Raw genomic sequence first — 25,691 nt, 5'->3', positions numbered from 1 at the left:
CATCACCAATGCTTCTTTTATAATTAACTTAAATGGGTATCTTCTTGTTCTCCACTCTTTCTCAATGGGGAAGTTTCTCGCTATCTACACTGACTGGACCTCATGATTTTGAATACCTTTATCCAATCTCCTCTTAAGCCTGTCTTCTTTAAAGAGGATAATCCCAGTTTCTCAAAATTATGCACTCAACTGACATTTCTCATCCCTCAAACTGCTCCCGTAAATCTTTTCAGATCCTTTAATGTCTTAACACCCATCCTAGAGTGTTGTGCCCAGAATTGGACATAATACTCCAGTTGAGGCCAAACCAATGTTGATGTAGATTTTATTTTTTTTCTTAAAACCCCTAAAACTTGAAATCTTGATGTTGAATTATTCCCATCGGTCACTGGCAAAGGCATATCTCTTCTTAAAAATTAGCAGCCTTTGCAGGGACCATAAGAACGGGTAAAATCAATTGGAGACGCAGACAAACTTTATATTAAATAGTTAGCTACATGAAATAAAATAATAACTTAAGTACAACTTGTGGATTAGATACCTGTACTGGCTGTAAGATTTCTAATGTAATATAGAAGTTTTTAATGAATATTGATTTCAAGAAAAGATGTTCTCAAGTACAATTTGCAATATGAGATACAAAAATAAGAATTATTTTTACCTCTGCTTCCTCCAAAGCAGCCTGCATTTCACTTTTCTCCTGCTCAGAAGTTTTCTTTGCTTTTTCTAGTTCATGGAAGCTCTTACTGTTTTCAGCGATCTGTTCAGTAAGATCAGAGATCTCCTCTGTTTTAGGAAAAAATTGCAAATTATATTACTCTATTATATTATTTATAGTTATATTATTCTCTATTATGTTATACATATTACTCTATCACATTAACTCTCTAATTAAAGCATTCTATAGTAGATGTAGTAATTTTAAAATGCCGAGTATAATATATGGTTAAATAACAAAAGATCAAGATTTACGCTGCAGGTTCTTGTTTTCTCGTCTAAGAGTTTCTAACTGATCCAGAGACTCCTCATATGCATTCTTCATCTTGAAAATCTCGGTGCTCAAACTGCGGGTTTCCCTCTGTGTTGTTTCCAGTTCAGCCTGGCTTTCTTCAAATTTCTGCTTCCACTCTGCCAGAACCTTTATTATACAATTGCAATAGTTATAGAAGAAATAGAAGAGAGAAAGAGGGCAAATATAACTGTCTTTGGAATATGACTCATACCTTGTCAAAGTTCTTCTGTTTCTTGTCAAGAGCTGCTGCTGCTGAGTTTGCCCTCTCCACATCTATCATTAGATCCTCCACTTCATTTTGCAACCTCTGTTTTGTCTTTTCCAATGAAGCACATTTGGAGTTCACAGCCTCAATGTGCTCTTCTGCATCCTGCAAGCGCTGAGCAAGCTTTTTCCTAAAATGTTACAAGACCAAAGATGTTGTAATATCATCTCAAATTATGTTTTATGTCAAACTCTCATTTCATTCTAACATACTTGGCCTCCTCCAGTTCCTCTGTGCGCTGAATTGCGTCAGTTTCGTACTTCGTTCTCCACTGAGCTACTTCGCTGTTGGCCTTGGACATGCCACGTTGGAGCTCGGCCTTTGCCTCCTGTTCCTCTTCATATTGCTCACGGAGCAAATCACAGTCATGGCGGGAAGACTGCAGAGCATGTGCCAAGGCACCCTTAGCCTGAAATAGTTATCAAGTTAGTGGTAATAGTTAATACACCATCACTTATTATTGTAATAATAAATCTTGAATCTCCCTTGTGGGGAGTCTCGAACCAGAGGGCATAATCTCAGAGTAAGGGATTGCCCATTTAAAACAGAGATGAAAAGGAATTTCTTCTTTCAGGGGGTAGTGAGTCTGTGGAATTGTTTACTGCAGAGGGTTGTAAAGGCTGGGTTGTTAAGTATGTTCAAGGGGAGATAGGCAGATTTTTAATCAGTAAGGGAATCAAGGGTTATGGGGATAAGGCAGGCAAGTGGAGTTGAGGATTATATCAGATCAGTCATAATTTCATTAGATGGCGGAGCTGGCTGGATGGGCTGAATGGCCCATTTCTGCTCCGATGTCTTAAGGTCTTATTTTGCTTATGGACATATTGGAAATATTGTCACTCATAATGGTAGCCAGTTACTAGACAATTCATCACCAAATGTAATATTTTATAATGTTGCAATTTGGATCATTTAAATTGTGGCAAGAATAAATTTTAAAAATGAAAATTAATTTACCATATTTCAAATAATTTTTTCCAAAACTAATATGGACAGTTTACTTAAATTATTCTGTTACCTTTGTTTCCTCCTCCAGTAGTCTCTTAAGCTCCTCAATCTGTTGAGTATGCCCTTGTTTGCCTCTTGTCAGCTGAGATACCAAAGCTTCTTTCTCCTCTACTTGGCGATTCAATTCACCTGCAAATCAGAAGAGATTCCAAGCAAAAACATTACTAAATTCATAAGATTATATTAATTGTATTCGATTCAATGCAGGTAATGGAAATTAATTGGAAATTCACTTAGCACAGAAACAGGCCATAACTATGATTGATGTCTTCAGACTTAAGACTTTAGTTGTAATGTTTAACTCTGGAAATAAAGATGGAAGTGTGCAATGATTGGCTCTAGATCACTAACTGGCTTTCTGGAATAGAACAAAAACATACTATCTTCTAGAATTTGAATAATAATTGATAAATACCGTTTTCTGTTCCAAGGCGTGCTTTTTGAGTTGATAAATCATTGATCAAACGCTGATGCTCATCATGTTTGGTCTTCAGTTCACTGACCTGGTCCTCAAGAGTCCGGGCCACTTTCTCAAGGTTTGCCTAAAGGCAATATGCAGAATTGTCAAAAGATGCGAAACTAAATGGACAATTATTAAACATAATTATATGAAAGAGTTGGGTTTAGCAACATTCAGAACCATACCTTGCTTTTAGACACAGATTCCATGTTGCTAGCAAGGTCATCAATTTCCATCTTCAACTCACTCTTTTCTTTCTCTAGTTTCTGTTTGACACGTTGCAGGTTGTCGATTTGTTCCCCAAGTTCTGCAACACTATCAGCCTGCTTCTTGCGAAGAGCAGCAGCCGTGGCTTCATGCTGTAGGGTGGACTCTTCCAGATCGCGGCGCATCTTCTGAAATTCTGCTTCTCGTTTCTTGTTCATTTCAATCTGTGCTGCAGTGGCACCACCAGCTTCTTCTAGACGTTCACTGATCTCTTCAAGTTCCCGAGTAAGATCAGCTCTCTGTTTCTCAGTCTTGGCACGAGCGGCACGTTCAGCTTCAATTTCTTCTTCAAGCTCTTCAATACGAGCCTGAAGATGAATATGTATTGATTGTAATTTTAGAACAAGTAACATCAGTTCATGCACAGAACCTTTACAAAGGATGGATCGCTAATGTTATTGGACATATAAATCACCTGTAATTCTTTAATCTTTTTCTGCAATTGTGAAGCCAAAGCCTGCTCATCTTCAACTTTGCTTTGAAGTTGGCTGATCTCAAATTCCTTCCTTTAATAATATAAATGAAAAAGAAAATTACACATTTTGAACATTTTTAAACTCAAAAAGAAAGCTTTGAAGTGATAAGGCAATAAAATATTTAGGATAGCTACAGAATACTTAGAATGCAATATTAAATCCTGAGTTAAAACCATATTAATATGTGAGAAATGTGTTTCCATGAGCCAACTTATCTAATCACAGATGTTTCGAGTGCTCCAAGGGTTAGATTATGGGGAAACATTACATAAAACCTGCTTGAATTTATTTCAGGTTAAGGGGTGATCCGATTATTTTTGGGATCTTCAAAGGAATCGAAAGGGTTGGTAGAGGTACATAACCCTAAAATCAGGGCCAGACTATTCAGAAGAAAAGAAACACTACTTCACACAAAGGTTAGTACAAATATGCAATTCTCTTCTGCACAAAACAGTAGAAGCTGGTTCAATTAATGAATGTTAACTGAGATTTCTGGATTTTTATCAGCACAGAGTATTATGGGATATGACAAGATAAAGTCACCATAGTTCCAGATGACCATAGGCTGCTCTTCCTTTTGAAAGATAATTTAACCTGAGGATCACCACACTTCATGCAAGGTTGAGAAGGTTGGCATTCATGAATAACCTCAGCTGGTATGGGAATTGAACCCACTCTGCATCACAAACCAGCTGTCCAGCCAGCTGAGCTAACTGACCCAAATCAGGTAGATGGAATTAGGAGACAAACCAGCTAATTTTTGTTCCTACCTGTTTATGTGCTCAAGGGCAGAAAAATCAGCTAACTAAAGTACTGGCCATGCAAGGATCTGCAGCTAGCCAACTATATACCGGGTGGATTAAGAGCTCAAGCAATTATGTGAATAAAGGAGTTATTGCCAGGATTAATGGTAAAATGAAGACTGACTTTTTTAGCTTCTCATCTAGTTGCTGCTTATCATTCTCCAAATCCATCATGGTTTCTTGTGATAACTTCAGATCACCTTCAAGCTTTCGCTTAGCACGTTCAAGATCCATGCGAAGTTTCTTCTCCTGCTCCAGAGAACCTTCAAGCTATTAAAGGAAAAACATGTTTTGTCAGCATTTGCTTCAAACAAGGTGATCTTGTCAAATCCACTTGGTCTGGCTGCGTTTAAGAAGACTTACATCATCAACTTGTTGCTCCAGCTTAGTCTTTGTTTTGGTCAGAGTGTTGACTTTGTCTTCCTCTGCCTGAAGATCATCTAAGGTCTGCTGATGGGCCTCTTGGAGGGCTTTCTTTTCCTTAGTTACTTTTGCAATGCTTTCATCAAGAGTAGCCATCTCTTCAGTGAGGTTTTTCACCTACATTCATTAAAAACAAAACAATAGAGTTTTTGAAGTATCGTCAACCAATATGAAGAGCCTTTCATGAGTTCTATATCTATCATACATAAAAAGTACCTATTCCTACCTTGTTCTCTGTTGCATGTTTTTCTTTTTCAACTTTGGCTAAAGTGAGCTCCAAATCATCAATATCTTTCTTCAGTTCTGAACATTCATCCTCCAGTTTCCTCTTCTTAGCTGTAAGTTCAGCATTTATCTCTTCTTCATCTTCCAGTCTTTCATTAGCTTCCTTTAATTTAGCCTCCAGTTGAATTTTATTCTTAATCAATCCCTCGCATCTTTCTTCTGCATCCACCAGAGTTTCACTTTCCTACAGAAAAGTGATACAGTTAGTTATATCAGGCTACATTTTTATATGTTGTATAGAAACTTGCGATAATAAAATTGTAAACATTGATACCGATTGAACTTGGAGTTCAAGATCATTCTTTTCCTGTACAATAGCCACTATTTTCTCCTCTAATTCCTTCCTTCGTGCTTCAGATTTGGCAAGTGCCTCCTTAGTTTTCTCAAACTCATCTTTCATATTTGCCATTTCCTTCTCAGTTTCTGCACTCTTCAGAAGAGGTTTGATCTTGAAATACAATTGCATCCATGGCCAATGTTTGACGTTTGTGAATGAACGGATGTTGTACTGTAGAGTATACAGTGCTTCCCTGAAGAATACAGTTATTCGCAACACAGTTCATAACAATCTTTCTACAGATTTTGTGTAACAGTAACATCATATAGTATTGCATAAGATATATTTTACTGGCAAATACAGCTTGTATATTCATACATGAAGATATTTACCTCCTTTCCATCATTCTCTTAAATTCAACCCTCATTAGGAATCCACGACAAATAGCCTGGGTACGGGTCACGAGTTGCGCCAACTTTTCATCTCTCATCTCTTCAAGTGTACCCAAGAGGCCAGCCTTAAAGAACACCTTAAAGAAATTAAAGTAAGTGTTTACGTTTCATGATCAATGCACAAAATAAAATTTAAAATCAATTTGGTTTTACGTTGTTGAATTGATATTAGACTTTTTGTGTGTGCAAACGGTTCATCCCCATCCAAATGTAGTGGGTCTGGAATAGCTCCATATATCTAACCCCCATAATGATGCAGGAACAATAAGGCAACTTTTATGCTTCCAATTTAAACTCAAGGCTGCGAGTATAGTTGCATCGACATGTTGGCCGCGATTCTCCCATTGTGATCTGCAACTTTTCTGTTGGGACGCAGTGGGAGAAAGGCATCTCCGGCCTTGAACAGGGATTTGCGCATGCGCATGTGAATGCATGCACATCTCCCAGAGCTGGCGAACAGTCGCCAGTCAGGCCATGCTAGAAACGGGCGGAAAGGCATTTTTTGCATGTATTTGAAATGTGTATATTAGTTAATTATCGGTTGAATCTCCCACCCCACCAGGAGTACTTTATTCCGGCAGGGTTCAGACTGGCTCCCCACGTTCGGGGAACTGGGGGGAGACTTCGCCGGAATGAAGGGGGGGCAATCGGGCCACCCCAGGGGGTCTGCGGCGGGGTTTGGTGCCCCCTGGCATAGGCACCCTGGCAGCGGAAGCCTGTGCCCCCGGGCCCAAGGGGCAAAGTGCCCATGCCCAGGAGGCACCTTGGCATTGCCCACTGGGGGTGGGGCCGATTGTGGGTGGGGCCTAGGAGCAATTGGTGGGGGTGGGGGGTCCTGCTGCCTCTCTGCAGACAGGATCAGTCTGGCTTGGAGGGAGGGCAGTGATTGGGGCGGGCTGGGGATGGTGGTCTGCCTCCAGGTGGGGTCTGCCTCCGGTGGGGCGGGTGGGGGGGGGGGGGCGGCAGCGGTGGGGGGGAGGTGGGGTGGTGTGCCGGAGTGAGGGGTGTGGGGGGATCACCACTGCTGGGGGGGATGGGGCCTGGACATCGGGGCGCTCCGAACCGGGAGGGTGTGCGGGGGCGGGGGGGGGGGGGTGGGGTGGTGGATCAGGATTGGCCCAACAATCGGGCCACGCGGGGTGGGGGCAGTGGTTGGAGGGGCAGCACTGTGGGGGTCCCGGGCTGGCCAGTGATCAGACTGACCAGCAAACGGGGAGTCTGACAGATCGGGACCACTGCTCACGCGCAGAGTTCCAGAACTGTCAAACTCCGGTGCGAATGGGTTTTTAATGAGATTCACGACTGGGACCTCTTCAGTGCACAGAGTGCAGAGATTCAGGTGAGAAGCTGAACTGACAAAACAGTCGGGATTTAGAACAGTCCTCCCACCAATTCAGTACTTTTGGGAGAATCGCAGTCGTTATTTCACAGTGAGAAATGTCAATTTTAAATCTAATTACCTTTGTGTGTCCAAATTTGTACTGTGTATGATCTACGTCAATGGATCCCAGTAACTTCTCAGAAGCCTTCTTGCTATCAATGAACTGGCCTTCAGGAATGGCACTTGCATTAAGAATCCTGTATCTGTTGCATCAGAGTTTTAAGCACGTTATTGTTTATCTCTTTAAAATTCCACATACTTACAATTCCATAGAATAGAAAATTTAGGTGCAGTTTTTAAGTCCCATTACCTTTGCTTGAAGTCACCGTAGATGATTCTGCTTGGGAATCCCTTTCTGCAGATTCTGATGCCTTCAAGCACACCATTGCACCTCAGCTGGTGAATGACAAGGAAGTTATCCATAACACCTGATGAATGCAACAGAATGATTAAAATGCAGCACATCAAACAATTATCCTAAGACCTGAAAGGTTGACAACAATTGACTGCATCCATTAGTATATAGCAAGGGAATCACACTTGCCTGGTGTCTTTGTCTCATTGGGGATTAGACAACGCACAAAGTGTGGATGTGTGGTTCTCAGGTTAGCCATCAGCTTGCCTAAGTTTTCCTGTGAGTTGAACAAAAAAGTAATTTGATCTCCAGTTTTGTCCCAATATTGATCCCGATATCTGTCCCATGATATTTGTAATAACAATACAAGACCAACCGACAAACACTGATCGTATTTGACACAATCAATATTTTGCTAGTTGACACAAATTTATTTTTAAAAATTTACTACACATTGTAAATATATATGTCAGAGCAACTCACCCTAAACAGAGCAGATACAGTCTGGAAGGAAGAACCCTTCTTTTTGCCACCTTTCTTTCCCGCGGCTTCAGCTACAACAAAGCAATGAATTAGTTTGTTCTAAACTGATTGGGAAAGGTGTGAACACAATGTTAACAAAAAGCAATATCAATATTTGAGTGTCTTAGAAATTTACCTTCAGCGGATGCAGCGTAGAGATGAGCCAATAGTTTCACTGATGATTTCTGGAATAGGCCAATTACAGTTTCATTCAGGGGGTCCTTGTTCTTGTCCAGCCAGCCAGTAATGTTGTAGTCCACAGTGCCAGCATAATGGACCAGTGAGAAGTGAGCTTCAGCCTTTCCTTTGGCAGGCTTGGGTTTCTGGAAGTTGTTTGACTTACCAAGATGCTGATCATACAGCTTATTCTTGAAAGAAGTGTCTGAGGCCTTGGGGAACATGCACTCCTCTTCCAGGATTGAGAAGATACCCATGGGCTGGAGCAATTATAAAGGTAGTTAACATTGAGACACTTAATAAAATAGGGTCCACATAAATGTATTTCAGTTCTAATTAATGTCTTGCATGATATTACTGACCTTTTCAATGAGTTCAATGCAAGCAGCCAGATCCATACCAAAGTCAATGAATTCCCATTCAATTCCTTCCTTCTTGTACTCTTCTTGTTCCAGAACAAACATGTGGTGGTTGAAGAACTGCTGCAGTTTCTCATTGGTGAAGTTGATACATAACTGTTCCAAGCTGTTGTACTAAATATACAGAGCAAATTAATGTCTCATTTAAGTGTTGGATTGTGATTTTTAGTGCAGTAAAGTTTCAGTAATTTATTTTGTTGATATTTATGTTTCTGATTCTTACATCAAAAATTTCGAACCCAGCAATATCCAGCACACCAATGAAGAACTGTCTGGCCTGTTTGGTGTCCAATTGCTGATTGATACGGATAACCATCCACAAGAACATTTTCTCAAAAATGGATTTGGCAAGGGCACCAACTGAGTTGTAGACCTGAAAGAATACAATATGCAAGTTAGTTAAAATAGCAGCCGAAATCAAATGTGTTAAATGTTTACATACATATTGCTTTACGAAAATGATAGGAAAATGTACCTGCTGAACAGTTTGACCTTTGGTCACAAATTCATTGCCAACCTTTACTCGGGGATAGCATAGAGCCTTCAGCAAATCTGCGGAATTGAGTCCAGTCAGGTAAGCAACCTTGTCGGCATCTGAAAAAATACAGGAAACATATCTGTGAGCCATGTACAGAATTGACGTTAAATTAACATCAATTAACAGTAAATAAAGTTTTCTGCTGCTTGATTAAATTACTTATATATTTTAAGTGTTGAGCATCTGCAAACCTTTCAGGTTAATAATGCTGTACTCGTATAACCAAGATGAGTCTTTCTGTGTTGTGTTTTTTATATGACTTTTGCTAAACTTGCTGAATGAAAAACAGATATTTTCTCATGCTGTACCATGACCTTTGTATGTCCTAAATCTTTTCATAAATAATTAATTGCTTATGAAAAGCAGTCAGTAGTTTTAAAAGGTTAAAGCAATTTGGAAATTTGCAGTAGTTAGGTATATTTTGGCAAATTTTAGATTTGACTTTCGCAGCCTATTGGAAAGTCAATTGGAGGGGCAGAGAGGTTTAATCAGGAAATTCTAGATCTTGGGATCTATGCAATTGATGGCATGGTTACCAATGGTGGAGCAATGGGCGGCACGGTAGCACAGTGGTTAGCACTGCTGCTTCACAGCTCCAGGGACCTGGGTTCGATTCCCGGCTTGGGTCACTGTCTGTGTGGAGTTTGCACATTCTCCTCGTGTCTGCATGGGTTTCCTCCGGGTGCTCCGGTTTCCTCCCACACTCCAAAGATGTGCGGGTTAGGTTGATTCGCTATGCTAAAAATTGCCCCTTAGTGTCCTGAGATACGTAGGTTAGAGGGATTAGTGGGTAAATATGTAGGGATATGGGGGTAGAGCCTGGGTGGGATTGTGGTCGGTGCAGACTCGATGGGCCGAATAGCCTCTTTCTGTGCTGTAGGGTTTCTATGATTTCTATGAATTAAAATTACGAGTATCTCAGAGAGTTGTGAGGCTGTTGAAGATTACAGGGGAAAGGAGGGGAAAGGTCATGGTTGCAACTTGAAAACAAGGAGGAAAATGGTAAAGTCAAGGCATGGCTTAACCCGGAGCCATACTAAGTCAGCAAGTACAGGGGTGATAGGTGGATGGGATTTGATGCAAGGTCAGACATGAACAACAGAGTTTTGGATAACTTCAAATTTTCAGAGGTCAAAGATGTCCAAAGATGTGCAGGTTAGGTTGATTAGCCATGCTAAATTGTCCCTAGTGTCAGGTGGTTGGTATGGTAAATAAGTAGGGTTATATGGATTGTGGTCAGTGCAGACTCGATGGGCTGAATGGCCTCCTTCTGCACTGTAGGGATTCTATGATTCTATGAAATGTGGGAAGCTAGCCAGGGGTGCGTTGGAGTAGTCAAGTCTAGAGGCAACAAGAACATGGTTGAAGATTTAAGCAGTAGATCACCTGAGGTGGATGATGTTCCAAAGGTGGAAATAGGCAACCTTGGTGTTGGCATAGACCTGTGGTCAGAAGTTCAAACTGAGTCAGATATCACATAAGGTTGCAAACTGTCTTGTTCAGGCTCAGACAATTAAGAGGGAGAGAGATAAAGTTGGTAGTGAGGGATCAGAGTTTGAAGTTGACACCAAAGACATTGGCATATATCTTCCCAATGTTTAGTTGGAGGAAATTATGCTGGATGTTGGACAAACAGTCTGCTTATTTAGCAACAGTGGAGGAGTCAAGGTTGGTGGTGGTGAGATGGAGCTGGGTGTCATCAGTACATGTATGAAAACTGACCCTGTGCTTTTGGATGATGTTGCTGAGGAGCAGCAAATAGATGAGAAATCGAAGGGGCAAGGATGGATCCTTGGGGGACACCACAGGTATGGTAGTGGGAAGTGATGCCATTGCATGTGACACCTTGGCTAAAATTAGATAGTTCAGAATGAAAGCAGGTGAATGCAGTTCCACCCAGTTGGATGACGCATTGTAAGATTGTATGTTCAATCATGTCAAAGGCTGCAGACTGCTTGAGAAGGTCAAGCATGATATAAACTGGATTTCTGGCAGCTCCATGCTCACTCCAGACCTGACTTTCTAACATCTACATGTTTCAAACTTCAGCTGCATATCTCAGCCGCAGCACATATATTATCTGCTGCTGTTTGGTTACCAAAAATAGATTTTAATACGGTTAAGATGACAAAATATTCGACTTGCATCCTACAATATTAGTAATTTCTGGTGACAGAGTAATCCTTTTAACCAGGAGCAAAATAACTGAAAAATCAGCGACGAATGCAAGTGTGAGCTTAGACCAGGTTAGGGAGATGCAACCAATGGAGTTAAGATTCACATTTAGATGCCAGGCATTAATTATATAGGTGTATATATATATATATATATATATATAGAGGAAATAGACTACTTTTATGATTTATTACTTATTCCATAAATAACAATTCCAAGTGTTATAGTACTGTGTACATGTCTGAATTGAAATGTTATTTTGAATTGATAAATGTTAATATAGTATTAAAGGGAGATGTACGAAACTGTTACCTTCTGTGCCTTCTGGCTCGGCCTGCTCCTCGCGTTGTTTTTGCTTGAATTTCATATTCCCAAAGTGCATTACTGCACCAGTGAGTTTGTAGATGCCGCATTTCTCATCACCGGTGAAGCCCAGGATGTCGATGGCAGTCTTTAAACCCAAACAATAGATTCAAAATCCAACAAAAAGATTTATGCTGAAACAGTTTCAGCAGCTTCCTTGTGGAAACTTCTGCAATTTACTTTAACAGGTTTTTATGCTGAATCTTCAACTTCAATCGTTCTAAATTTTAACTTTGCAGGAAGGGATTGCAAGTATTAAGTTTTTAATTAGTATCATTATCTATTTATATTCTATATCATCTTCATTCTGTGGAGATGCTGGCATTGGGCTGGGGTGGGCACAGTAAGAAGTCTCAGAACATCAGGTTAAAGTCCAACGGGTTTATTTGGTATCATGAGCTTCCGGAGCACTGCTCCTTCATCAGGTGAGCACTTACCTGATGAAAGAACAGCGCTCCGAAAGCTTGTGATACCAAATAAACGTGTATCTTCATTCTAGATGTGTGTATTTTTAAAAAAATTAATTATTGGTGCTAACTGTCTAAAATGGATATGCTTTACGATACAAGTGTCCAGATAAGAAATTACAACTAAAGATACACAACAGCTAAAACTCACATCAGTTGCCACCAATTCTTCTGTATCATCGATACTCTTAACTGAAATCTCACCCTGGCTGATGAAGGGATAATCATAGGGGTTGGTGGTAATGAGACAACTCTCTGTAGATAACAAAATAAGTTAAGTTTTGTCAGAATACTATTGAGTGACTGAATGAAAGAAATATACTGTATCACCCACTTTTACAGTTAGAATTCCCCTCCTCCATTCAACTAAAGTATCAAATACAGCTTTAATTCAACATTTACCAGGTAGTTGCTATCCTAAATCACCACTGAAAGCATTATGGACAGGACATAAATACAATGTAAATCAGATGAAGTTGAAAATAAAGTATGAAAAAAACAATTGAATTATAACAATGGGCACAAGGATTTTATTTCTATCCATCTAATTATACACTGAGATAAAGGTGTATTGCAAAAATTAACATGTTAGAACCAATAATTCTTGTGTTAACAGGCAACAAAAATTCAAGGTAGCAACTTGCCAAAACTCCCATGCTTACCAACAATTTCTGGTTTATGATTGGTCATCATCTGATAGAAAATGTGGTAACTCCTTTCCGCTTTTAGCTGGAATGTTACTCTGGATTTTTCCAGTAGATCTAGAGAGAATGTACACACACAAATATAGATTCACTGAAGAACCAGCGCATATGTTCAAAAATTGATTGACGGCTGATATTTGCAAATAAAATTCAGCAGAACTTACAGGTTTCAATATCTGCAGAAGCCAGTTTCCCAGTGGTGCCAAAGTGAATTCTGATGAACTTACCCTGAAATGTAAAGATTTTTTCAAATCGGTGATTTGGAAGGCAATTTCACAACGTGGATGCTGTACAGTTCACGTTATTGAAAAATGCAGATTGATATTCTAGTTAGGAACACAGTAACAGGAATAGGCCATCTATCCTCTTGAGCTTGTCCTGTCGTCATTGAATGAGACCGTGGCTGATCTGGGATATATATCCGCCTTTGCCCATTTGCCTTAATATTTTGGATAACACAAATCTATGAAACTCAGCTTTTACATTTAATTTAAGTAGCACCAATTGCTTTCTGTGGAAAAGAATTCTAAACTTTTATCACTCTTTGGATGGAATTTAGTCCAAAAAATGCATTCTTGCTGGTGGATCCAAGAGTTGGTGGGATTCCTGAGTCGGCAGGAAAGGACTGGCCAACTGCAATTATGCAGTGTCATTTAATTAGGGAAAGTAACATATGGGATCCATCTGATTACATAGAACAGTACAGCACATTACAGGCCCTTCGGTCCTCGATGTTGTGCCGAGCTTTGTCCGAAACCAAGATCAAGCTATCCCACTCCCTATCATTCTGGTGTGCTCCATGTGCCTATCCAATAACCGCTTGAAAGTTCCTAAACTGTCCAACTCCACTATCACAGCAGGCAGTCCATTCCACACCCCAACCACTCTCTGCGTAAAGAACCTACCTCGGACATCCCTCCTATATCTCCCACCATGAACCTTATAGTTATGCCCCCTAGTAACAGCTACATCCACCCGAGGAAATAATCTTTGAACGTCCACTCTATCTATTCCCCTCATCATCTTATAAACCTCTATTAAGTTGCCTCTCATCCTCCTCCGCTCTAAAGAGAAAAGCCCTAGCTCCCTCAACCTTTCCTCATAAGACCTACCCTCCAAACCAGGCAGCATCCTGGTAAATCTCCTTTGCACTCTTTCCAATGCTTCCACGTCCTTCTTATAGTGAGGTGACCAGAACTGCACACTATATTCCAAATGTGGTCTCACCAACCTGTACATTTGCAGCATAACCCCACGGCACTTAAACTCAAACCCCCTGTTAATAAACGCTAACACACTATAGGCCTTCTTCACGGCTCTATCCACTTGAGTGGCAACCTTCAGAGATCTGTGGATATGAACCCCAAGATCTCTCTGTTACTCCACGTTCCTCAGAAACCTGCCTTTGACCCTGTAATCCGCATTTAAATTTGTCCTCCCAAAATGAATCGCCTCGCACTTATCAGGGTTAAACTCCATCTGCCATTTTTCGGCCCAGCTCTGCATCCTATCAATGTCGCTTTGCAGCCTACAACAGCCCTCCACCTCGTCCACTACTCCACCAATCTTGGTGTCATCAGCAAATTTACTGACCCACCCTTCAGCCCCCTCCTCCAAGTCATTGATAAAAATCACAAATAGCAGAGGACCCAGCACTGATCCCTGTGGTACACCGCTGGTAACTGGTCTCCAGTCTGAAAATTTTCCATCCTCCACCACCCTCTGTCTTCTATGAGATATGATGTGGAGATGCCGGCGTTGGACTGGGGTAAACACAGTAAGAAGTTTAACAACACCAGGTTAAAGTCCAACAGGTTTATTTGGTAGCAAAAGCCACACAAGCTTTCGGAGCTCTAAGCCCCTTCTTCAGGTGAGTGGGAATTCTGTTCACAAACAGAGCTTATAAAGACACAGACTCAATTTACATGAATAATGGTTGGAATGCGAATACTTACAACTAATCAAGTCTTTAAGAAACAAAACAATGTGAGTGGAGAGAGCATCAAGACAGGCTAAAAAGATGTGTATTGACTCCAGACAAGACAACCAGTGAAACTCTGCAGGTCCACGCAACTGTGGGAGTTACAAATAGTGTGACATGAACCCAATATCCCGGTTGAGGCCGTCCTCGTGTGTGCGGAACTTGGCTATCAGTTTCTGCTCAGCGACTCTGCGCCGTCATGTGTCGCGAAGGCCGCCTTGGAGAACGCTTACCCGGTAAGCGTTCTCCAAGGCGGCCTTCGCGACACACGACAGCGCAGAGTCGCTGAGCAGAAACTGATAGCCAAGTTCCGCACACACGAGGACGGCCTCAACCGGGATATTGGATTCATGTCACACTATTTGTAACTCCCACAGTTGCGTGGACCTGCAGAGTTTCACTGGCTGTCTTGTCTGGAGACAATACACATCTTTTTAGCCTGTCTTGATGCTCTCTCCACTCACATTGTTTTGTTTCTTAAAGACTTGATTAGTTGTAAGTATTCGCATTCCAACCATTATTCATGTAAATTGAGTCTGTGTCTTTATAAGCTCTGTTTGTGAACAGAATTCCCACTCACCTGAAGAAGGGGCTTAGAGCTCCAAAAGCTTGTGTGGCTTTTGCTACCAAATAAACCTGTTGGACTTTAACCTGGTGTTGTTAAACTTCTTTCTATGAGATAGCCAGTTACTTATCCAATCGGCCAAATTTCCCTTTATTCCACACCTCCTTACTTTCTTCATGAGCCGACCATGGGGAACCTTATCAAACGCCTTGCTAAAATCCATGTATACGACATTGAAGGAGGGAAAGGGTTAATGTTTTCTGTACTCAATGTATTTTGTACCTAAAGGGTTAATGTATTTGTACCTAAAAGGTTGAACATTGTACTTAGAATGTATCACAAGCATAACCCTTCATTATGGCTAATCCCCTTGTTTATACTGCTTCTGACATTAATACAAGTTAACTTTTATTCTTATAACAATAGATAGTCAAATGTAAATGTAAATGTGAATGTGTTTGCAGACTTGCAAGTCTTACCTTTTCTACAGGCTTGCATGGCAAACGTAAACGGAAGAAAGCAATTACAAGATGTGGATTGCGATATCGGCCGTTTGAAGAGGAACTCCCGCTGAGGCAGCTGGAAGAGCGCCGGAACTTCAAAGGAAAATCGCAGGAAGAACAGGAAACAGAAGACCTGTGCTTCGTGAGCTGAGAATGCCAGATACACTGGTTTATGGTCAGAAGCTATCAATGTATTTTTGATTTGTAGCTGGTCTGGAAGCTTGCTTCATGACCAGCAGTTGTAAATTGTATTTTTGGGTCGTGACTGGTCTGGGGTTGATTCGTGACCAGTATTAGAAGCCATGTTGTATATATGTCCCCACTTTTCTGTGTTCAGGGAGAACTTTGGCTTCCGCTTTCAAGGGGTCAAGTTCTCCCGCAAGCTTGTGAGAATAAAGCCGACTCTATTTTGACTCATACCAGTCTCAAGAGGTATTTTGTACCTACTACAATTGGTGCCGAAACCCGGGACCCCGGGATCTGTTTGCGGGGAGTCTGTTTGCGGGCTCAGGTTGAACGGCCACAACCTGGGTGCTTGAATAGAGTTCTGAACCTAATAGGGTGAGTCAAACTACAGTGGGCTGATCATATGTGATGAGAGAGTGTGAGAGTGAAAGATGTCTGAATTGAACATATACAGACAAGGAGGCATTTGTCTTTAATACTCAAGTGAGTTTAAAGACTGGAGAAAAAGGTGCCTAAGATGTGATGTTCAGACGTGAGTGAGAAAGAGAGACTGTCTGAGTGACCACCAGAGTAAAAGCCGGCTTAATGGTGTAAGCTTAATAGTGTAAGCGGTGGTACGGAGGGATTTGATCAACCCTGACAGGTAACACCGGACTCCGATAAGAGCGACCTCGGAGTGGGAGAGTGAGAAGGGAGAATAGAAGGCTCCAGGTGGTGAGTATAAAACCTATCGGTATTCTGGCAGGATCACAAAGACAGTGGGGACCTCCGGAATCCCTGATACATGAGTGTATGACTAAGAGGAACAAATTCATTAAACAGATGAGAAAAGGGGGGCGGAACTTATCCTACCCTCTGGGCCAACAGCATAAGTGGTTGGTTAAAGAAAAGAGAACCATGACAAAGAAAATAGGAGTATTGTTAATACATCAGTTAGTTGGTCTAATTGAGCAAGTAGTCGCCTCTACTAAGAAGTGGAGTGAGGATAAAGAAAGGATTAGGGAGTTAGAATCCAGAGTAAGGGAACTATTAGAAGAAAAGCAATGGAGAGGGGAAACCGTTCCTCTACCTCCTTATGAGTCCACACAACAGGGACTAACCGCTCCTCCAGAGGAGTGGGAAGCGCTAGAACACAACTTAGTGCCAGTAACCCAAGGGGGAACAGATGCGCAGCCAAAAGTAAATTATGAACCATTCACCCCAGGTGAGAGACAGCAGATAATGGCTTCTCTGGGTAAATTACAACCTAGAAGCGTAAACACTAAATTCTGGGAAGAATTAGACACAATCTGGGTAGGACACCTATTCCACCTGAGAGATGTACACCAGCTGGTAAGGGCAGCCTGTCTAGCGGGTAAGTGGAGGCAGGTAGCAGGTGGACCCGCTGCTCCTCCAGCACAGGATTATAGTGGGGGACGGTGGGCACATGTAGTCGGCCTAACATCAGAAATAGATGCCCAACAGACACCCTTCGCCCAGTTTGAAACTCTGAGAGTGTTAGGGAACGCTCCTACTAACTGGAGCAGAATAACTACAACGAAACAGTTAAAAGGGGAAGGAGCTTCTGAATATGCGGAATGGTTGTTCCAGGTATATCAGGAGTGCTCAGGACAAGGAAACCCAGATCGAGGAGATCAAGCATTCATCCAGGCTTTTAAGGATGAATCCTTTAGTATTCACCAAAAAAATCCTTAAAATGGGAATTCTCAGTACCCCGAACTATGATGAGTTGGTAGAATGAGCTAGTGGCATACCTGGAGGTGGATAGGAGAGATCTTAGTTTTTGTATTTGTGTGTTTGTGTGATCTGGTTGCTAGTCAAATGTAGATGGTTGTTGTTGTATTAGATTGAGAGCAGGACTTGTTGAAGCCTTTGTTTGCTCTTGTGGAGTGTTTCTTGCGGGTAATAAATGACCTTAGCTTAGCCTCAGGAGAGCTGGGGAGGTGTTAAAGATTAAAGTGATAAGATTTCTTGAATTTACTTCTGTTTTGAGTTTAATTACAGTTTGGAAGCAAGAAGAATAAAAGTGACTGTCTTAATCCAAGTTCTGTATTCTTTTAAATGTTTTACTTACATCTCAGTTTAAGATGTTAAGTTTGAATGAATGTTGGAAGCTTCCATGTGTGTTTATGTGTGTGTTTACCAAAGTTGTTTGCTTTGGTGTTTTTACAATAGTGGGTTTGATACAGAGTTTAAATAAAATTGGAAGGTAAATTGAAATTTCAAAATCAAAGTACATAAATTGAAGTTTGAAATAGCCAATTTGAATTTTGAATAAACTTGTGTTTGAATTTTGTTAAGAAAGGATTTAAATCTTGGAGGGAACCATGTGCTCTCTCCTTTGTCTTGAAGTGAAGATTATGAGAGAGTTAGTTGAGAAATTGGGAAAAGAAAATAAGTAATTTTATGGAAAAGTAGATAAGCAAGAACAAAAGAATGTGGTAAATGTACTGTCTATGAGTCAGTTTAAAATATTTTAAGTTAAATGAAATGAATTGTAATTTTGCTTATTTCAAGTTCCAGCAGGAGATTAATCAATTAAATCTTAGTTGCCAATGCAAATTGCCTTTACGAATGTCTGATAGTTTAATATTCTGTAACTGGTTAAAATTATGCACTGCCGTTGGAATTTTATGCGCTATCTATTGTTCAAAGTTTGCCAAATATAAAATACTGCAAAGCTTAAAATCTAGCCAGTTAAAATCAAACCAAAATGTTACTGATTAGTTAACTAGTGTATGTATTGTACCTACTTTGGTTTTGATTTGCCGCCTGTTGTTTTCCTCGAGTGCGGGGGTTTTGATCTGGAGCTCAGTTTAAAATTGGAAACGGCTTGGATTAAAAGGGTTTGGATCTCACAGTTATGATGTGTAAAGTGGTATGATACTACTGCCGCTTGATTATTTTTATTATACAGTATAGCACTGCTATATAGACCCAAAAATAAAATAAAATCCTGAAAAGCCTTCACCAATTTTGTATAACATAGTTATATATTATATGTTGTGTATGGATAAAACATAATTCTGTAGGAGCTTCCTGTTTTCCTCACCATACAAATGATTAAATTAGAGATAATGTCGGGGTACATTATATAAAGATTGGAGCTGTATGGTATGTGATTTTAATGGGGAATGCGATGTCTTTTAATGAAATTACATACAAATGAATGGATGTCCCACTGCAGCCAAGAGGCCAGTGTAAAGTATTAGTTAATTCACACTAAGCTTTCTATGGAATGGGAGTGTGTAGTTAACTGTATAATGTACTAGCTAAAGCCATACAGATATCGGGAAATTGTGGACAGAGATACTGCCCACTTTACTGATGAGATTAAGAGTTACCACAAACCGGACAACTGGATTAACCCCTTATGAATTAATGATAGAATGGGCGATGATGTACGTTCACTAAAAGATGAATTCAGGAGATATGTTTTGGAACTAAGCACCCAATTAAAAGGGATGCGCAAATTGGTAAAAGACAATCCGGAACAAAGAGACACAGAGAGAGAGAGCTTGAAATGCTCCCTGATGGGCGGGAAGTTTCGTCCTAGAAATCTGGGTTCGCCCCTAAATGAGAGGGCCCCGATGAGGTTAAAATTGTGTAGTGTGCTTAATTCACAGATATGCTAGACGGTTGACCTCCAAGCAAGCTGAACGGGTTCGCGGGCAGTGGCGCGCGGGCGGTATAGCCTTTGGACCATTGTATAACAGTCGCGTGGGTTATTAGTTAAGTGATAGGATGATTTTCTTGCTGCTTCTCACGACCCTTGCCCTGCTAGTTACGGAGGGGAAGTATAGATGGAATTGTGTAGATTTGAGGATAGAGCATCGTAAGCATCTCTGTAACGATGGCTCTGTCTATTTTAACCTTCCGACACATGGAATAAGTCCCTGGGAGGTAACCCGTAGGGACCGATGCTTGGGATTCCTTAACCATGCCATGTTGCCAACTCTGTTGGAGGGGCGAGGTGATTGGGGTCTCCCATGCAATGTAACTTGATGTAACTGGAATTTTTGGTGTTTGGTTGAGGGACCGGGGTGGACCTGTACCCAGCATCAGCAGAGGGCTCGAGAGGATGAGTACACGAGATTTGGCCGATCCAAGTGATCATTGTACCAATCCTTTAAAATCCGACCCTATCACATGAACACTTTCATGTATATGTCTCACTTGTATGTATTGCAGTCACAATTTTGAGCAAGTGCTGGGTCTGCTTACATATTCCCATGCACGGAGGAAAGGGGGGAAAATCCTTTATTCCCTCTCCCTTTGTCAACTCCGGGAATGGTAGAGGGGATTTTGAATCAGAATGGAACCCAAGACGGGACAAGGAAAGTGACATTTAAAACCCCATCAGGCATGTTGTGAAAACCCAACAAGGGGGGATCTGTCTGCTTGGTAGGAAACGGAACCATACTTGTTGGCCGTAGCTACTGTACCCAGCAGGTTAATGTCACCAGTCGTGCCTGGGCTTTGGTGCAACAGATTACAATCCATTGCCCCATTGATGATGTCCTGGTCAGCCTCTCCTCTACTTATATGAGCAGCATGACTGCATATGATGGTACCTGTTTTGTCTGTGGAAACAATGCCTACCCATGGCTTCCTTGGGATTGGGTAGGATCGTGTTATTTGGCATATGTGGTACCCTATATTCACCATTAGTGAGACAGAACAGTTCTTCATGATAGCTTTCCCACTTTATGGGACAGCAAAAGCAGCTCAGGAACTTATACATATGGCCTCGACCTTAGAGAGAATTGCGAATGAAACTAGAGACGGGTTCGAGGAGGTGAGCACTGCCTTCTCTGAAGTATCAGCCGAAATTGTAGCTATCCGGACTGTTGCTTTACAGAACCGATTGACACTTGATTATGTGTTGGCTTTCCAGAGAGGAACGTGCGCTCCGAATGCTGCACGTATATTCCAGATGTTTCGGAAAATATAACTCGTTTGGCAGATCATATCAAACGAGTGGTGATGACAATACAAGATGAAGGGAGGCAATATCATAATTACAACCCTCCGGGATGGCTAGGGCAATGGTTCGGGTCGTGGGGATCATACCTGATGCATGGGTTGATTGTATTAATTGTCATTGTTATTGCTTGTTGTATTTATATGACATTATTGAAGGAACAGCCCGAATTGTGCCGAGTGCAAGTGTACAGGCAGAAGGGGCAGTCTTCCTGACGAAGGAGGTAGGCCCATATATATTGGTAATCTTTGGCTCTGAATTGGTCATGGGGCCATGTTTGAACTTGTCCCCGACCAAAAGGGGGGATTGAAGGAGGGAAAGGGTTAATGTTTTTTGTACTCAATGTATTTTGTACCTAAAGGGTAAATGTATTTTGTACCTAAAAGGTTGAACATTGTACTTAGAATGTATCACAAGCATAACCCTTCATTATGGCTAATCTCCTTGTTTATACTGCTTCTGATATTAATACAGGTTAACTTTTATTCTTATAACAATAGATAGTCAAATGTAAATGTAAATGTGAATGCGTTTGCAGACTTGCAAGTCTTACCTTTTCTACAGGCTTGCATGTTAAATGTAAACGGAAGAAAGCAATTACAAGATGTGGATCGCGATATCGGCCGTTTGAAGAGGAACTCCCGCTGGGGCAGGTGGAAGAGCGCCGGAACTTCAAAGGAAAACCGCGGGAAGAACAGGAAACAGAAGACCTGCGCTTCGTGAGCTGAGAATGCCAGATACACTGGTTTATGGTCAGAAGCTATCAATGTATTTTTGATTTGTAGCTGGTCTGGAAGCTTGCTTTGTGACCAGCAGTTGTAAATTGTATCTTTGGGTTGTGACTGGTCTGGGGTTGATTTGTGACCAGTATTAGAAGCCATGCTGTATATATGTCCCCACTTTTCTGTGTTCAGGGAGAACTTTGGCTTCCGCTTTCAAGGGGTCAAGTTCTCCCGCAAGCTTGTGAGAGTAAAGCCGACTCTATTTTGACTCATACCAGTCTCAAGAGGTATTTTGTACCTACTACAGACATCAACTACTCTACCTTCATCTACATACTTAGTTACCTCCTCAAAGAATTCAATCAAATTTGTGAGGCCAGACTTCCCCTTCACGAATCCGGATTAAGCTGCATCTTTCCAAATGGTCATAAATCCTATCCCTCAGGATCTTTTCCAATAACTTACTGACCACCGAAGTAAGACTAACCGGCCTATAATTGCCAGGGTCATTCCTATATCCTTTCTTGAACAGAGGAACAACATTCGCCACTCTTCAGTCCTCTGGCACTATCCCCGAGGACAGTGAGGACCCAAAGATCAAAGCCAAAGGCTCTGCAATCTCATCCCTTGCCTCCCAAAGAATCCTAGGATACATCTCATCTGGCCCAGAGGACTTATCGACCCTCAGGTTTTTCCAAAATTGCTAATACATCTTTCCTCAGAACATCTACCTCCTCCAGCCTATCAGCCTGTATCTCACACTCATCCTCAAAAACATGGCTCCTCTCCTTGGTGAACACTGAAGAAAAGTATTCATTCATTGCCTCTCCTATCTCTTCTGACTCCATGCACAAGTTCCCACTACTGTCCTTGACTGGCCCTAACCTCACCCTGGTCATTTTTCTATTTCTCACATAAGAGTAAAAAACCTTGGGGTTTTCCTTGATCCGACCCGCCAAGGACTTCTCATGCCCCCTCCTAGCTCTCCCAAGCCCTTTTTTTTAGCTCATCCTTGCTACCTTGTACCCCTCAAGCGACCCAACTGAACCTTGTTTTCTCATCCTTACATATGCTTCCTTTTCCCTCTTGACAAGACATTCAATCTCTTTTGTGAACCATGGTTCCCTCACTTGGCCATTTCCTCCCTGCCTGACAGGGGCATACCTATCAGTATTTGTTCCTTGAACAAGCTCCACTTTTCATTTGTGCCTTTCCCTGACAGTTTCTGTTCCCATCTCATGCTCCCTAATTCCTGCCTAATAATTACCCCTCCCCCAATTATAAACATTGCCCTGCTGTATGGCCCTATCCCTCTCCATTGCAAGAATGAAAGACACCGAATTGTGATCACTATCTCCAAAGTGCTCTCCCACAAACAAATCTAAAACTTGGCCCGATTCATTACCCAGTACCAAGTCCAATGTGGCCCCACCTCTTGTCAGCCTATCCACATATTGTGTCAGGAAACCCTCCTGCACACACTGTACAAAAACTGCCCCATCCGAACTATTCGACCTATAAAGGTTCCAATCAATATTTGGAAAGTTAAAGTCACCCATGACAACTACCCTGTGACCTCCACACCTATCCATAATCTGCTTTGCAATTTCTTCCTCCACATCTCTATTACTATTTGGGGGCCTATAGAAAACTCCTAACAACGTGACCGCTCCTTTCCTATTTCTAACTTCAGCCCATACTACCTCAGTAGGCAGTTCTTCCTCGAACTGCATTTCTGCAGCCGTTAAACTATCCTTGATTAACAATGCTACTCCTCCACCTCTTTTACTACCTTCCCTACTCTTACTGAAACATCTATACCCCGGAACTTCCAACAACCATTCCTGTCCCTGTTCTAACCATGTCTCCGTAATGGCCACAACATCGTAGTCCCAAGTACCAATCCACGCTCCAAGTTCACCTACCTTATTCCGGATGTCGCTTGCATTGAAGTAGACACACTTCAACCCACCTTCCTGTCTGCCGGTACACTCCTGCGACCTTGATACCCTCCTCAGTACCTCACTACACTGAACACTGGCTACTGGACTACAGCTTGTTTTCCCATCCCCCTGACAAATTAGTTTAAACCCCTGCGAAGAGCCGTATCAAATTTCCCTCCCAGGATATTGGTGCCCCTCTGGTTCAGGTGCAAACCATCCTGTTTGTACAGGTCCCATCTTCCCCAGAATGTGCTCCAATTATCCATGTAACTGAAACCCTCCCTCCTACACCATCCCTGCAGCCATGTGTTTATCTGCACTCTCTCCCTGTTCCTCAACTCGCTATCACGTGGCACCGGCTCCCCATTACATGTGGGGATAGGCCTTTTACTGCTCTCACTGATAATGGTGCCTCTAATACCAACAGACATCTGTCTCAGCACTTTTCCACTCATGCATCCAACATTGTATTCTTCATTTAAAAAGCAGCGTTATGCTATTTGGAGAATGACCAGCATTAATCTTGTTCTATGTCATAGTGTTGTAAAATTACTCTTAATTTAAAAAAACTGACAGGTCGTTGCATTCTATAATACAAAGTTGTCCTGTTATTGGATCATTTTAATGATATTTTATATTTCCCACAACCCAGGCTCCAAGTAGCGGCACGGTGGCACAGTGGTTAGCACTGCTGCCTCACAGCGCCAGGAACCTGGGTTCGATTCCCAGCTTGGGTCACTTCCATGTGGAGCTTGCACATTCTCCTTGTGTCTGTGTGGGTTTCCTCCGGGTGCTGTGGTTTCCTCCCATAATCCAAAGATATGCGGGTTAGGTTGATTGGCCATGCTAAATTGATTCTAATTTCAGGGGGATCAGCAGTGTAAATATGTGGGGTTACAGGGATAGGGTGGGATTGTTGTCTGTGCAAGCACGATGGCCAAATGGCCTCCTTCTGTACTGTAAGGATTCTATGTCCATGAAGTTACGCCTCGCTGAGATTAACTTGACTAAAAATGGCACTGGCTGGTGCAGCTGGATTGGAAGTTCTGATCTGTAACCCATAGACTGTTCCATCAACCTGTTCCCCCATCTGATCAGTGTTCCTCAGACAGTTCCACCAGGTAGTTCTCTCCCCTTATCTGTGTTCCTCAGACTGTATCATTAGGCTGTTTCCCCCTTTGATCTGTGCCCCTGGGTCTCCAACTTTTTGAACTCATTCCTTTATTCCTGCGGAAGGCAGCAGCAGAATTGCTGCTCCTCTAGCTGCTCATTTGAATACAGCCAGCTTTCATTTGTCAGGGATTTAACCACCCATTATCCTTGCTTGTCACTCGCTTAATCCCAAAAGGCATGCAATATCATTCAGCAGCAAGAAAATGATTGTTAACAGACAATTCCTAACTATCTAAATGGACTTGGCACAGTGACACAGTGGTTAGCACTGCTGCCTTACAGTGCCAGGGACCCAAGTTCAATTCCGGGCTCAGGTGACTGTCTGTGTGGAGTTTGCACGTTCTCCCCATACCTGCATGGGTTTCCTCTGGGTGCTCCGGTTTCCTCTCACAGGCCAAACATGTGCGGGTTAGGTTGATTGGGCATGGTAATTTGCCCCTTAGTGTCAGGGTATTTGCAGCTAAATACATGGGGTTAAGGTGTCAGAGCCTGGGTGGGATCGTTGTCAGCGCAGGCTTGATGGGCCGAATGGCCTCCTTCTTCATTGTAGTGCTTCTATGATTTCCCACTGCACTGATCCAGGTTCACCACATCACTGCCTTCCCACCCGCCATCTAAGCTTGCTCTAATTTCTACTCTTCGTGTATTTCCTAGTTTCACTCTTGAAAGTCTGGCTTTAATTCTTAGACAAAGTCTCCTCGACCAAGACTCCCCAGCAAAGCCAGCAGAAACAGTTTCTCTCAATATATACCCTATCTGTTAAACAGAATCATGCACACTTGGGGCTACGATTTATGCAACTGCA

At 41.9% G+C, this 25,691-nt stretch overlaps 1 protein-coding gene and 1 long non-coding RNA gene across 2 annotated transcripts in view; one reads left to right on the top strand and one right to left on the bottom strand.

Moving 5' to 3' along the window:
• The window catches only part of LOC144501556 (uncharacterized), a 117,433-nt gene that overhangs the window by 2,683 nt on the left and 89,059 nt on the right, over positions 1 to 25,691 (top strand). The gene's annotated exons all lie outside the window — the stretch shown is intronic.
• The window catches only part of LOC144501538 (myosin-4-like), a 38,097-nt gene that overhangs the window by 10,439 nt on the left and 1,967 nt on the right, over positions 1 to 25,691 (bottom strand). The window contains exons 6-30 of the mRNA XM_078225359.1: positions 12,994 to 13,057; positions 12,788 to 12,886; positions 12,277 to 12,380; positions 11,608 to 11,746; positions 9,058 to 9,176; positions 8,806 to 8,955; positions 8,526 to 8,696; positions 8,123 to 8,423; positions 7,948 to 8,018; positions 7,654 to 7,741; positions 7,420 to 7,537; positions 7,189 to 7,312; positions 5,669 to 5,805; positions 5,274 to 5,529; positions 4,941 to 5,183; positions 4,655 to 4,831; positions 4,416 to 4,561; positions 3,428 to 3,518; positions 2,931 to 3,320; positions 2,701 to 2,827; positions 2,296 to 2,414; positions 1,490 to 1,686; positions 1,224 to 1,407; positions 973 to 1,138; positions 662 to 786 (exon numbers count right to left, since the gene is read on the bottom strand). Coding sequence (XP_078081485.1) covers positions 662 to 786; positions 973 to 1,138; positions 1,224 to 1,407; positions 1,490 to 1,686; positions 2,296 to 2,414; positions 2,701 to 2,827; positions 2,931 to 3,320; positions 3,428 to 3,518; positions 4,416 to 4,561; positions 4,655 to 4,831; positions 4,941 to 5,183; positions 5,274 to 5,529; positions 5,669 to 5,805; positions 7,189 to 7,312; positions 7,420 to 7,537; positions 7,654 to 7,741; positions 7,948 to 8,018; positions 8,123 to 8,423; positions 8,526 to 8,696; positions 8,806 to 8,955; positions 9,058 to 9,176; positions 11,608 to 11,746; positions 12,277 to 12,380; positions 12,788 to 12,886; positions 12,994 to 13,057 — 3,906 coding nt within the window. The remainder of the gene's footprint in view (positions 1 to 661; positions 787 to 972; positions 1,139 to 1,223; positions 1,408 to 1,489; positions 1,687 to 2,295; positions 2,415 to 2,700; positions 2,828 to 2,930; positions 3,321 to 3,427; positions 3,519 to 4,415; positions 4,562 to 4,654; positions 4,832 to 4,940; positions 5,184 to 5,273; positions 5,530 to 5,668; positions 5,806 to 7,188; positions 7,313 to 7,419; positions 7,538 to 7,653; positions 7,742 to 7,947; positions 8,019 to 8,122; positions 8,424 to 8,525; positions 8,697 to 8,805; positions 8,956 to 9,057; positions 9,177 to 11,607; positions 11,747 to 12,276; positions 12,381 to 12,787; positions 12,887 to 12,993; positions 13,058 to 25,691) is intronic.

This window comes from Mustelus asterias, chromosome 12 (genome assembly GCF_964213995.1).
Source record: "Mustelus asterias chromosome 12, sMusAst1.hap1.1, whole genome shotgun sequence".
In the NCBI taxonomy this organism is placed as follows: domain Eukaryota; kingdom Metazoa; phylum Chordata; class Chondrichthyes; order Carcharhiniformes; family Triakidae; genus Mustelus; species Mustelus asterias.
This window is presented reverse-complemented; position numbering and strand designations above follow the sequence as displayed.